The 13,164-nt window shown below is 44.6% G+C and overlaps 1 protein-coding gene, 1 long non-coding RNA gene and 1 pseudogene across 4 annotated transcripts; 1 reads left to right on the top strand and 2 right to left on the bottom strand.

Annotated features, from left to right (window-relative positions):
* Positions 1 to 377: 377 nt before the first annotated feature.
* LOC136483790 (uncharacterized) lies at positions 378 to 2,290 on the bottom strand. Its single transcript, XR_010765642.1, has 2 exons — positions 1,820 to 2,290; positions 378 to 1,737 (listed from the first exon to the last, which is right to left on the bottom strand). It is a non-coding gene; the product is annotated as an uncharacterized lncRNA (long non-coding RNA).
* Positions 2,291 to 2,326: 36 nt separating this feature from the next.
* LOC136483789 (uncharacterized) lies at positions 2,327 to 6,810 on the top strand (annotated as a pseudogene).
* Positions 6,811 to 6,857: 47 nt separating this feature from the next.
* On the bottom strand, positions 6,858 to 11,140 carry LOC136483788 (mitogen-activated protein kinase kinase kinase 3-like). Of its 3 annotated transcripts, XM_066480952.1 has the most exons (11): positions 10,687 to 11,140; positions 9,267 to 9,752; positions 9,072 to 9,159; positions 8,913 to 8,975; positions 8,615 to 8,775; positions 8,420 to 8,495; positions 8,263 to 8,322; positions 8,057 to 8,164; positions 7,717 to 7,953; positions 7,388 to 7,512; positions 6,858 to 7,309 (listed from the first exon to the last, which is right to left on the bottom strand). In XM_066480952.1, exons 1-11 carry the CDS (start codon positions 11,058 to 11,060, stop codon positions 7,060 to 7,062), a joined length of 2,028 nt encoding a protein of 675 aa, XP_066337049.1. In that variant the 5' UTR covers positions 11,061 to 11,140; the 3' UTR covers positions 6,858 to 7,059. The 3 variants fall into 3 exon arrangements, with proteins under 3 accessions (XP_066337049.1, XP_066337050.1, XP_066337051.1); XM_066480953.1 differs by lacking the exon at positions 8,263 to 8,322; XM_066480954.1 differs by lacking the exon at positions 8,913 to 8,975.
* Positions 11,141 to 13,164: the final 2,024 nt, after the last annotated feature.

The raw sequence follows: 13,164 nt of genomic DNA, 5'->3' as shown, positions 1-13,164 counted from the left end.
CATCATTTACTGTTGAACCAGTTAGTAGGCAAAGATTGTCAAGAGAAATTTAAGCCTGAAGATAGTCAACTAAGGACTATGAAATTATGAAATGGTTTACTAGGTCAGGCGAGACTGCACTATGGACCGTGAGAAAGATAACAGACATGTGGCACATTTCCATATATAGATTCGCATTTCCTGGAACCTGCAGTAAGCAGCACCATAATATTTAAAAGATTCCAATAAGAGAGGACAGGGCATAACCACAGCACAGGAACGAGCAGTGAGCTGAACAAATCAATTGAATCTAGACATAACATCACTATCACGATCATCTAGAAAAGTAACATCACTGTCACAAATTTGTCACAGAAAAGAAACACCCTCAGCAATAATTAGGGATTGAACTAAAATGCCAATAATAACCTTTTTTTCTGCCGCTGTTTGACAGCATCAACGCTGATAACATGGCAGTTTTCAGCGACACAAGGTTCACAATGAGCCTCCACGTATTTCGTTGACTACCTATATATTATCCCAGGTTGGAAAAGCATACAAGTAGGTATTTCTTTGTCTACCCAGCTGTCAACAGTTTGAGCCTTCATTCACAAGTTAGCAACTCTTTTGGCTTTGAGACTTCAGCAACACTACTCGCAGCTCAATTTCCCTTGTCCTCAAATAAATGCAGAAGACAGAGATGGTGGATCCCCTGGAAGTTGTCTGTTCAGTGGTTGCAGGAGAGATTTTACAAAAAATCATCTCCCCCGTGATAGAGAAGTACAAAAACCAGAAGGACATCGAAGAAAAGTTGCTGCAGCTGCGACAGCTCCTCATCACAATCCATGCCGCCCTGGAGGCAGCCGAAGGGCAGGCCACTACTAACTCATGGCTGCTCCGCTCGATTCGTAAGCTTGAGGATGCAGCATGTGAAGGAGGGCGGGTGCTGCGTGACTGGAGATACCGCACTGCCAAGGTGAATTCTGCCCTTGTCAATTCCAGCAACACTTTCAAACGTATCAAGGTTGCTACTGGACTGTTTCTGAGGAAGCAACCATTAGCATAGATGCCACTGTTAAGAAGGTCGAAATAGTTGCTGCAGGCACTATCAAGTTCATTGAGCTTCTCAAATTTCAGTGCAGCCAGGCTGTGGTGCATCGACCGATCATCATGTATATGTCCATGCATGACAGGGTCATCGACCGAATCAAAGAGAGGAAGTGCGCCATTGACTTCTTGCTGAAACCAGCTGCATACCAGATCTGTAGTACCTATGTAAAAAGGTTTGGTCATAGATCAAGAGCCATATCATCAATTCCATATGGTTATGTGCTGCTCATATGTGGAAGAAAAGGTGTAGGTAAAACCACTCTTGCACAGCTTGTCTGCAAGAATGAAATAATGAAGAGCCACTTCTCAATGGTAATATGGGTGTGTTGCAGAGAAAACCCTAGTCTAGAATTAGCAATATTGAGGTCATTGTGCAAGAAGCTGGAGTTCACTGGTTGTATTGATAGGGATATTTCACATACGGTATACAGGATAGCAGGAAGGCTAAGAACTTAGAGATGTCTACTGGTTCTTGATGGTGTTTCTAGCTACCCCCATGCAGTGGATGACATACTCATAATATTATTGGGGAGTAGCAGGGCAGGAAGCAAGGTCATCATTACCACCATATATGAACACTTGGCAAAAAGGATGGATGGGTGTAATATTCTTCCTGTAGAACTCTTGCCAATGGAAGACCTTGGCTACCTGTTCATGGAAAATGCATTAGGCGGTGAACATTCTGAAGAATACCGGAAGTTACTAGTTATGGGAAAGAGATTGCTGAGACCTTAAGAGGATGCAGTCCTTTGGCAACAAAAGTTGTGAAAGGACTACTAAGAGACAATCTCAATGAGAAGTACTGGAGCACTGTCTTGAGACACTGTCAACAATAAGTTGCACCTCGTTCCAAGTTAAAACCTTTCATTCTAGGTTGCAAGCTTCTGCCTCACCACCTACAAAGTTGCTTTGGAATATTTGGTACATACCCACGCTGGAAATTCACATGTGAGGACTTGATAAGCCTGTGGGTGCGCAATGGTCCCAAACCAAGTTTCAGGGTTATATGAAGTCAATGATATGTTAAGAGACATAGCCTTGTGCATAGGTCCAGTACCTCTTCCAAAAACAAGAAGCAAGAGCAGGAACAAAAATTATCAAACTAGCAGGCTTATAGATCAGAGTCTAGTTGAAGTCAAGCTATGACATGCTATTTGTTTTCTATACCATTTACACTTGTTGGTTTATTGTTAAAGACTCGACTGGGTGTGTGTGTGTGTGTGTGGGGGGGGGGGGGGGGGGGGGGGGGGGGGGGGGCATCCCCCTAATTTTGCCCTTAATGTACAACGGCGTTGTACGTGCCCTAAGAAGTTTGAGCCAGCCTTCGAACTTGGACTGGTGATAGGGGTTTTTCGACCCCCGGACTTCAACAGTCTAACCAGTGTAACTCAGGAGAAGTTGGCTTCTTGGTTTATACTCCCTCCGTTCCAAATTACAATTCGTTTGACTTTTTTTACCCCAAGTTTGACCACTCGTCTTATTCAAAAAAATTGTGCAAACATAGCCAAATTTAAGTTATTCTTGAAGAACTTTTGTTAATAAAGCAAGCCACTACAAAAGAATTGATATTTTGCACAAATTTTTGAATAAGATGAGTGGTCAAACTTGGGATAAAAAAGTCAAACGAATTATAATTTTAAACGGATTTAGTAGTTATCTGTTGCCTTTACAGTTGTTGGTTTTATTGGACTGGACACTAGGCTCCTAACCTAATTTCCAGTTGGATCTGTTTTCTTGGATGAATATACAAGGAAAAGCATCATTCGTGTGGTGGTGGAATGTGAGTATGTGACCAGGATTCAAAGTTTGGTGATCATCTATTTTAGATATTTATTACTCCCTCTGCCCTAAAATATAAGATGGATAATATTCCGAGTTTGTTCTAAGTCAATCTAAATTTGACCATATTTATAGAAAAGAAGAATAATATTTATGACATCAAATGCATCATTGGAAAATATATTTTCATAATTTACATATTTGATGGTCGATGTTAAAGTTAATACTCTTCTCTATAAACTTGGTCAAGCTTAGCATAATTTGATTTAGAACAAACTTCGATCCCCTGTATTTTAGGACGGAGGGAGTAGTTTGTCTTTGTTCATTCCTGCTCGTGCAGAGGTCGGAAGTCACTTATGGAACACAAACATTCAAAATGTCTAAACTTTTGGCTATGGATAATTTTATGTCTCCAAGAAGATTCATATTTGCAAAACAAAACAATGTTTGTGTATTTGTCACCAAAAGTTTATTAATAATACTACAGTTATACTAGGTTTATAATTAATGTAGAATTATCTTTCAAAAAAATAATTAATGTGGAATTTATTGGTCAAAGTCACCTTTTTGGAGACCATGCCATTTCTACAATGACTCTCATTTGTGATGGATAGAGCAATCATTCAGCAGCCATTTGCGGTTGACATTCCTAACTGAAGGAAAGGACATACCATGGGATGCAAAAAAAAAAAAAAAAACTTTTTAAAGTATGTATTGCTATTAACTCCATAGACACTACTACGAGCATATCAAAAATCACATAGGCGACTGAATACACAGGAGCAACATTATTGGGCACTTTTTAAATTTCGCAGATATATAACAATATAAAGATATAAAGAATATATAAAGACCAAATCCAGTTTCCTTTTCCTTTTTTCGTTCCTTTCATAAAAATGTAAATAACTTTTGCCATGCTGCAGCATTCTGGCACCTAAGTTATGATATCTCCAAAGAAACGTTATAAAAAAATGCAGTACAGAGTTGCAGAAATGCCAAAGCATTATTTAACTTACACTGGCATTGAAGATTAGATAGGACACTCCCACTGATCCACAGTTCAGTCCAGCCCCACCACCTGAGGTGAGCACAATAAATCAACACCCACGAAGCAATGTACTCTTAACTAAACAAAAAAACAATAAAAACAATGCAGTAGCCACTAGCCACAAATAGGAACAGCATTTCTTTTGTAGAGAAACAAAATCACCAGTTGGTTCAACACATGAATTAACCATTTGCAAATGGTACATCACGAATAGTTACAACAAATAGCCTAGTCAAGAAGGCATGAATATTAAATGATGTTCGAGAAAAAAAGTAGGTATAAACGGTATCCTTAATCTCCCATATCAACACGATAGGACCGCAGAAGCAAAACAGCGTGTAGTTTCTACTTGTTAAGTGCATGAAGACTCACCTACTACAGGCCCAATCTCCACTAAGGGAGACTTCTTCAACTTCTGTTATTTCATAAGGTTAGTAACACTACTAAGTCTTGCTGCAAGAAATCAAAAATTAACTTCTCTGTGTAGCTCCATTGCAACTCCAATAACTAACTCTGCAGCAATAAATCCAACAAGCAATGAACAAAGTAACTTCTGATAAAAATGTGACATATATAGGAACTAGATCTAAGCATCAGAGGTCCCCAACTCTAGCCAACTGTATGTTGAAGCAAACCATCAGTCAGAATGGAAATATTAGTTGAGTCACTGTCGACGAGTCAATGACAATTTTGTGCTAGTCTAGCTCAACAAAACCATCATAATAATCATAAACTAATGAAAACTGAGACAGAGATCTACAATTTGTGCTGTATGCTCCCTGGTTTCCATCTATTATAGTATAATAAGAAAACAATTATTCACTATGTTAACTGGCCGGAGCTCCAATAAACTAATTATCACTAGACATCTCACATGTCATCCTCGCGATATGATGGAATAATAGCATGAATCCTGAAATCATACTTGCAACCAGAATCCATTTTGTCCACGCGAGAAATCAATCAATAACTCTATTTCTGATGGAATGAATGTGATACGCGGCACAACTCAGCTTCCTACCCATGGTTTTGGACAAACTTCTGTAGAAGGGATGAAGGGAAGGGTGACAACTGGCAACGGGATCCGATATCCCACAAGTAAAGCTCAGTGGATTTATGGAGGTGGCGGCCCTGGCGGGTATCTGACCATTCTGACGATGGCCGCGACATGTGACTTTGTGAGGGAGCGAAATTGGGAGAGGAAAGGGATCAACAGAGACTAGTAAAGACCTCTTAGGGGCTTAGGGTGCCGACATTCCTCGCAACCTTGCAGTTCACCGGCGGCGGCGGCACCGCCGCTACGGCCCGCCGAACAACGGGAACAACCAAAGGGTTGAAGACTTCTTTCAGAAACGCACCCCCAAAAAGAGCAGCTACAGTGTTTCTGAAGCCTTGAGGATCCATGTGTAAAAGTAGTATTTCTCAATTCCCTACCTGTGAAAATATCAATACATGGGGGCCTGACCGCCTGAGGCCTGTCACTGTGGGAAGCGCTCGCACGCGCACACCATTCCACGGCGGCGTGCGCTACTACGGAGAGGGACGTAACCTGCACATGACCTGTTCGATGGAATGCCGCAGCATTTCGGAGACCTTGCTGCGCGCCAATGCCGCGCTCTGCGTGCTCGCGCCGGCCGTCCGCGGGCTGCGCGGTGCCCACCGCCGCAGCATTCACTTCGCGCCAGGCCCGTCCTCGCCCGACGAGGACGATGTGCGAGACCGCGCCCCGCCTCCTCGGCGCTGGTACCGGGCAGCATACGCCCGGCTCCTCCGGCATGCGGGGGTCACTGGCGGGGGTCGACCACGCGGGAGGCCTTCCGCGGCACGGGGCGACGGGGGTCCCTCGTCGCATGCCCGCACGCCGCCGCCCGGGCCGCGCACTTTGACGCGCTCGCGGGTGAGTTCGTCGCCGCCGCGGCCGCCGCGAGGCGCGGCCACCCGCCGCCGAAGATGGAGGCGACGTCGCTGAGCTCGTTGACGCAGGTCTGCGACGTGCTCGGCGTCACGGCGCAGCGGAGGAAGAACGTACGGCTCACCGTCTGCCCGCAGGTGACGCAGCACCACGTCTGGCGGGGCGCGCTCGAGGCGGTGCTCGGGGATCTCCAGGCCGACATGGCGTCGCTGGACACCCCGTCCCCGGCGACCCAGATGGCCGAGCAGATCGCGTCCGCATGCACCCGCTTCGTGTCGGAGACAGCGACGTCCTCGTCGCCGTCCTGGATGCGCCCGACACCGTTTAAGAAACCAGCAGAACCGCCGCCTCCGGCCAAGAAGTGGCAAGAAGTGCTGGACATGTTTACTGACCTCGCCAGGAGCCTGGAGTCCGAGGATCGACTCACCGGGCACGCGCAGAAGGTGAAGGCCATGAAGGAGGGGTTGTACCAGATACGGGATGTCGTCATTGAGCGGGACATCGCCTTCAAGGAGGCGCGCCGGCAGGACTGCCTGGTGCAGAGGAAGCTGTCCAAGAGCCTGGGCCATTCCTCCAGGTGCCTGTACACGCTGCTCCTCTTCTACCTCTATGGCACCGTCCGGGACATGGAGGTGCATGTCGGCAAGTGCATTTCTGGCAAGGGAGGCAGGAATGTCGCCGTTCACGCCACGCAATTCCTGACCGACGGCGATGAAACGACGATCAGGAGTGGCATCAAGCAGCTGAGCCGTGTTCTCGGTACCTTCCGGTTTGTCTGGGAGGCCGCGAATACTGACTTTGATGCTGCCAATCACAATGGCAAAGATGTTGTGATCAAGAAAAAGAATGAAGATGCAAAGGGTGTGTTGGAGCTGCACGGTCATCTCTGGAGCTTCGGTGTTGAGGAGAAGACTCTGACATACAGAGGAGATGTGTTCCATATGCATCAGATTAGGTTACCATGAAATCTCCTTTCTCCAACACATCTTTGTGCAAAATCTAGCCATATGAACAAAACATATAGAGGTGTGATGTAAAATGCTACTCTTTTTCACTAGCTCTTCTCTGAATTTGTACAAAGGCGATGCAACTGCATCCTTGCATTCTGGGTGAAAGATACATACAGAAAGGGCAAAAAAAAGAAAAGGAGTTCCTTTGTTCCTCTAACAACATAAATTATGGAACACTTTTTCCCTGCCTGTATACAAAGTATTACTTCTTTTTGGAATCTCTACAATCTTCTTGGAGAATCAAAAGTTTGTGTTTTCAGCTGAGAGATTTCGAGCCATGGATCTGTGAGACCGCTGCTTCGCATCGGGTAGAGTGCATTGTTGATAGGACTGTAGTTGGCTGCTCCAGCTGAATAGGCTGGGTGAGGAGGGGATGGCAAGCAACTTCGGTTGGACTGCCTGTACTGCCGTAGCGGGCTAGAGCAGGGAGAAACAGGCAGGGACATGTTCATCCGAACATTGGATGCGTTCCTGGACGAAAAAATATATCAGTTGAGGCACAATTCACAATATGTAAATTGCAATACGTCTGACAAAAGGAGACCATACAATGCTGTGATCCTGCGACTTGATGTCGAAGGAATAGGGGATGTTGGTCCTGGTAAGTTTCTTGTCATGATATCAGGATCTCTTAAAGGAGATAAGCTTCTGTATGGTGAAGTTGCAATCTTCACCTGGAGAAAAAAACATACCATTAAGAAATCATGAGGGATGCCTTGAAATATGGTGTCAGATTGTAATAAACTGTGCTCATGTTTACAGCTTACTTATACTTAGATACATGCATATCTTACATCATGCTCTAATATAGAACACATGAAGATCTCATAATGGAGCAACTATTGCCAAAAAATATAAGCAGGATGTGGAAGTCGTACCATGCTGTTTTTCCCATCAGTTGAAGTAGGAAACATATCCCTTGTGATGCCAGACCTGGAACTCCTGACTGTAGCATGGTCCTTTACAAAAGGGTGATCCATCAGCTGAGCAGCTGTAGGGCGGGCTGCAGGATCACGCTGCAAGCAGAGTTTCAGAAAGCTTTTTGCCTCAGAAGAAAGATTATCCGGGATAACAGGTATGTCTTTGCTGTTCCCAATTTTGAATATTGCAGCCACCTGTGAAATCCATCCAAGATTAGCAGATAATCACTGGAAGAATTGGCATCATATAATTGATAAGCATGTAAAAGTAATTGTACCCATTCAGTCAATAACTCACCCCTTCATACTGACTCCAAGGAGGCTTTGCTGTTGCCATCTCAAGAATGGTGCAGCCAAGGCTCCAAATGTCTACTGAAAGGCTGTAACCATTGCTATTCATAATAACCTGAAAATTTTGACATGAAAAGAAAGAATTCAAGCCTTTAGTTAATGTCTGTTCACTATGGGAGAATCAACAAGATACTTCAACATCAGTAGCCTCACTTCTGGTGCCATCCAGTAAGGGCTCCCTTTGAAGGATTTGATAGATGTATATGCTGATATCTGTGTAAATAACAGATTATTGATTAAAAGTATAAGATAAGAAAGGCAGGCAGTTAACTATAGAATTATGAGATGCTTGACAGAATTTAGCACTTACATGCTTGGCCATACCAAAATCAGCAAGCTTGATGTCACCATTAGGATCGACAAGTATGTTTGCTCCTTTGATATCCCTGTCAGAAAAGTAAACTTTCATTAATAAGTAAAGACACTAAGACTGACATGGAGTTCTACAAAAGAGTAAAAGACAACCATATCTTATATATTGATGATGGTAATGACTGCCAAATACCTATGCACTGTATTCCGCCCATGCAAGTATGCAAGGCCAGAAAGGATTTGTGCTGTGTAATTCCGAAGAACTGCCTCCCCAAATGGACCATATTCTTGAAGCAACTTATGGATAGAGCCCCCAGAAACATACTCGAGATAGACCGAGAGTGTCTCATTGCACTGCATTGTAGCATAAAACACATATTAATATGACCGTTGTATCAATGCTTAATTTCAAGGCTGTAATTGCACCGCTTATGAGTGTTATGATGGATTATTATGTAATCACAGAAGATCACTGTTAATTCAGTAATTACCAAATCACTGCCATAGTACTGAACAATGTTTGGATGTGATAGCTCTCTCAGCAGCATGATTTCCTATACATAGCAGCTAGTGTCAGTATGAGAAGGAAATACAGTTTCTTCTACAACATTGATGCCGATATGTACAATATTTTCATACTATATAATCACCTGATTTAGCTGCCTGAGGCACTCTTTTGAGTTAGAATCATCTGAAATGACCTTAACCTCTTTAATTGCACACATTTGACCGCCTTCACTGCATAGCATATATTTTGAATATGAGTCTGTATGGTGTTAAAACGAAACGAATATTACTCATCTGAAGAAATGTGAGAAAAACACAATGCTTCAAAATCGAAGTACCTGTTGAATCCCATGTATACTTGCCCAAACGTCCCACTACCTAGCAACTTCCCCTTCTTCCACTGTAGAGAACGGGAAGGCAGGCAAGGGGCGCCTGGAGGAAGTGGAAGAGGTTGGGGTGAGCTTGAGCTTCGCGAATCATCCTGCCATGAAGTAGGAGATGTAGGGCATTGCCCAAATGTTCTTGATGGCACAGGGGAATTTGGATAGTGATGTCTCCTTGAGCTAGGAGGAGAAGTGGGCACTTGTGTACTGAACACAATTTCTGTTGATTTCCGGCCACGACAGTATGTAGTTCGATCATTTGCAAGATCCAGATTTTGAAGGTGAAATTCTTTCCTTGGGGAAACTGATGTTTCAGACAATCGGGTATGCTCCACAGCCTGATTATTGGTGAAAATGGTCCCCTCTGCTGGCACATAACTTTGTTTCCGATATTCAATTGCTACTGCTCTGCCCAGAAGAGTGCTGCTTGTTTCTGACAACCTATGAAGTCAGACATAGGAACCAATTTTCAGATGAAATACATGTCTTTGATAAACAAATAGTAGTACTTTGTCTTTACATCCTGAAGATATCGTATCTCAATCAATAATTTCCATCAGAGAAATTTCACAAAGTGTGAAAAAATATCTTTTTTTCTCTCTATAACTAGACTAGTAGAACCGAGCCCATCAGAGAAATCCACCCGAATTGGCTGAATATAAGAAGAAGAAACAAGTTTCAGAAGCAATCATCAACAGTAAGTGCTTTAGCCATAAATGCATAATAGGTCGATATAAGATAATTGAATCCGTAAACCAATTGGACCAATTCGCCCAAAATCCAAATAGCCACTGAAATCATCTGAACTGATGAAATTTGTACACCAGAAGAAAAAAGCTGACCGAATTTCAGAGTAGCATGTTATTTGACTACAGGTGGACAAATTTCAGAAGGCAAAAACAGTCAACACTACTCTAAACTGGGTACTAAGCAATTAAGCATACCCAGAGAATGAAAAATCAGCAGATAACACACCAAAATTGCAGCTCCAAAATCCAAGCCACCAAAAAAAATTATCAAACAAAGCAAACATCAAATATTTCAAACACTAAGAGTTCAACAAATCTCGGCACCTAAACCCATTTTGGAATATAGCACACAGCTCCCACTCCCCAGTTCACCCTGAATTCAATCGGACGGGCAACCATAACGACGCCATCCACAAGGAAATTGAGCCAAAATAATAATAATAAGGTTCAGGAACAGCATAATTGGCCCCCAAAACGAACGCACTTTACACCAAATCCCGCACGGGAACAGCACCAAACAGCGCAACTTTAGTTCCCCCGTGAACCAACGAACCAACCAACCAACCACCCAAACACACAAACCACCGGACCAGCCGCCGCGCGGTGCGCCGCCCACGTCGTCTCACCTGTAAACCCCGAGATCCAGCTGCTCGTCGGACGCCGAGGACCCTAGCGAGGAGCCGCCGCCGCTGGACGCCGACGCCGACGCGGAGGCGGAGGCAGAAGCGGACGGCAGCGGCGCCGGCAAGGACGCCGGGCGCGGGAGCGGGAGCCCAATAACCTCCCCCGCCGCCGCCGGCGGCGGCGGCGGTTGCTGCTTCCCACGGACGCCCTTGGCGAGGACCGCCTCGTCGAAGCTGCTCGCCTTCTTCTTCCCCTTCTCCTGCTTCACCTCGCCGGCGATGGCAACGGCCGCCGGGATCGAGCCGGACGGCGCCGGCGACGCCGCTCCGGCTTTGCTAGACTTGCTCCTGCCGTTGCCCTTCCACCACGCCGGCATCCTGCCGCTCCACGGTGGCTTCAGAGTTTGAGAGAGAGAAAGAAGGAGAGGCGTACACGCGGGAGACGAGAGGAAGGGGGGCAGAGCCTCCTCTTGAGCAAGTTGTAACGACCGGGGTCGCCGTTGCGGGGCCCGCCTGGCAGCTGCGCGTCGTAGCAGCCTGCCTGCGCGCGCGGGCACGAGTGGGTGGCGCCCGTTGCACACGTAGCGCCACCGGCCGCCCAGTTCTGGCGCGGTGGGACCACACGGTGCGCCAACCCCCTGCTGGAGCAAGGGGCCCGCCGCAATGACGCGGGTTGCTGGCTCGTGGGGCCGGAGGCGCCAACCGGGCCCACGCGGGACGTGGGGGCCAGGTGGGTGTTGTCGTGCAGCGTGCGTGTTGGCGGGGAAGTGGAGGAGGGGCAACTGGACTGGAGTGGTGGTAGGCTGACGTGTCCGGCGGGTTAGGTTGAATTGGGTTGGCTGCTAAGCACACAGTTGTGGCCTGGTTGGGGTTTATCGCTCGCGACGCTGCCACGGCCAGCACACTACTGTTTCTTTTCGTCCTTGCTGATTTTTTTTTTCTCTTCGTCCTTGCATTTTGATTAGAAATAGAGAGAATTCTTTATTTGACGTTGGAAAAATGAGTCGTTTCTTTTTTGGTTCTGAAATTTTCTTCGTTTTTTCTATTTAACACTCACTTCAACTTTCATCCTTAATTTGACACTACCGTCAAATCCGTTAGCTAACGGTGTTAACTGGCGGTTAAAAAGACGTTTTTGCCCCTAGAAAAAAAAACGGCGAAGCAAATTTGAGAGGAAAAAAACATGCGTCTTTTTTTTTTGCAGCTGGGCACATGCATCAAAGGCGGGCGCAGGCTTTTTTTCCTCTCAAATTTGCTTTGCCGTTTTTTTCTAGGGGCAAAAACGCCTTTTTAACAGCCAGTTAACACCGTTTGCTAACGGATTTGACGGTAGTGTCAAATTATGGATAAAAGTTGAAGTGAGTGTCAAATAGGGAACGAAGAAAATTTCAGGACAAAAAAAAAACGACTCATTTTCCCGGTGTCAAATAAGAAATTCTCTCTTAGAAATACTACTAGTAAAATATTTGAATTTGTTAGCTAGGGATGTTCAGATGCCGCTTTTTGTTTTTATAAGATGCGCAGTAATGGTGATGGGAGGACTGCATGATGGGTGCGCCAGTGATTGAGAAACGTTACTTGTATTTATCTATTCTCTTGTGCCGACTAGCGAGTGTGATGTTTATTTTAAATTCGCGTTGATATGGAACAAGGGTCAATTATCGTATACCAAACATGAAGAATTGTTTTTTTTTTCTTAATCTGTCATCATGTCAACTGTCTTGCATTGTTTCTTTTTATTTTGATCAAGTGTTATTGTTTTGGTTGACACATACCTAACCTTGTTCTTGTAATGATGCGTAGTATATTATTCAGTTCTGGCTACTACATCTCATTTGAATTGAAATAAACTGTTAGAGTACTACTATGATGCCTCATTTTGTTTTTCACTAGCAAATATGTCCGTGCATTGCAACCGAACTAAATATGTATTGGAATCCAACTCTATATCATCGATAGAAGCGGGTTGTTCTAGCTCTCTATGTGTGTGGGTTATGAGTCCGGATCACATATACAAGATACATAAGACGCCATCCAATATGTATTAGAATTGTGTTCCGTATTCATCATTGGTAAACACGAGTTGTGCAAACTCGTATGATTATGGGTCATGATTTGGGATCACATATGAAACTACAGTTTGGAAAGTAAAAAAAGCAGTACCGAAGAAACCTCCACTGTCTAGGTACTTGGGGGGTTGAAAGAAAAAACAATATATGGAGAGAAATTTTGCTTCTTTAATGTTAGATATAGATTTAAAATTTTCTGATTGTGAATTGGAGTCATTCAACGTCAGTGATGACATGAGGTCTGTCATTTGTATTGGGACAGTAATAATTATTGATGCTGACATGAGGGCTATCAATGATGTTGAAAAGTTACTCACTCATCATAATTATCTATTTTGTTGGAGCAAGGATAGGTTTTACTCCCTCCGTCAACAAAAGAATATAGTTGTGGGAACCGCGTCAATCAAACTAG

This window comes from Miscanthus floridulus, chromosome 9 (genome assembly GCF_019320115.1).
Source record: "Miscanthus floridulus cultivar M001 chromosome 9, ASM1932011v1, whole genome shotgun sequence".
NCBI classification, from domain to species: Eukaryota; Viridiplantae; Streptophyta; class Magnoliopsida; order Poales; family Poaceae; genus Miscanthus; species Miscanthus floridulus.
Note: the sequence above shows the minus strand (reverse complement) of the source record. Positions and strands in the feature narration are given on the sequence as shown.

Excerpts from the sequence above, each read along its gene's own strand:
- LOC136483788 (XM_066480952.1), bottom strand. The coding sequence starts at position 11,060 with ATGCCGGCGTGGTGGAAGGGCAACGGCAGGAGCAAGTCTAGCAAAGCC. Across the intron at positions 8,165-8,262 it reads CTTACTGGATGGCACCAGAA|GTTATTATGAATAGCAATGG; the intron begins GTGAGGCTACTG and ends CAAAATTTTCAG. Across the intron at positions 7,310-7,387 it reads AGTCGCAGGATCACAGCATT|GAACGCATCCAATGTTCGGA; the intron begins GTATGGTCTCCT and ends TTTTTCGTCCAG.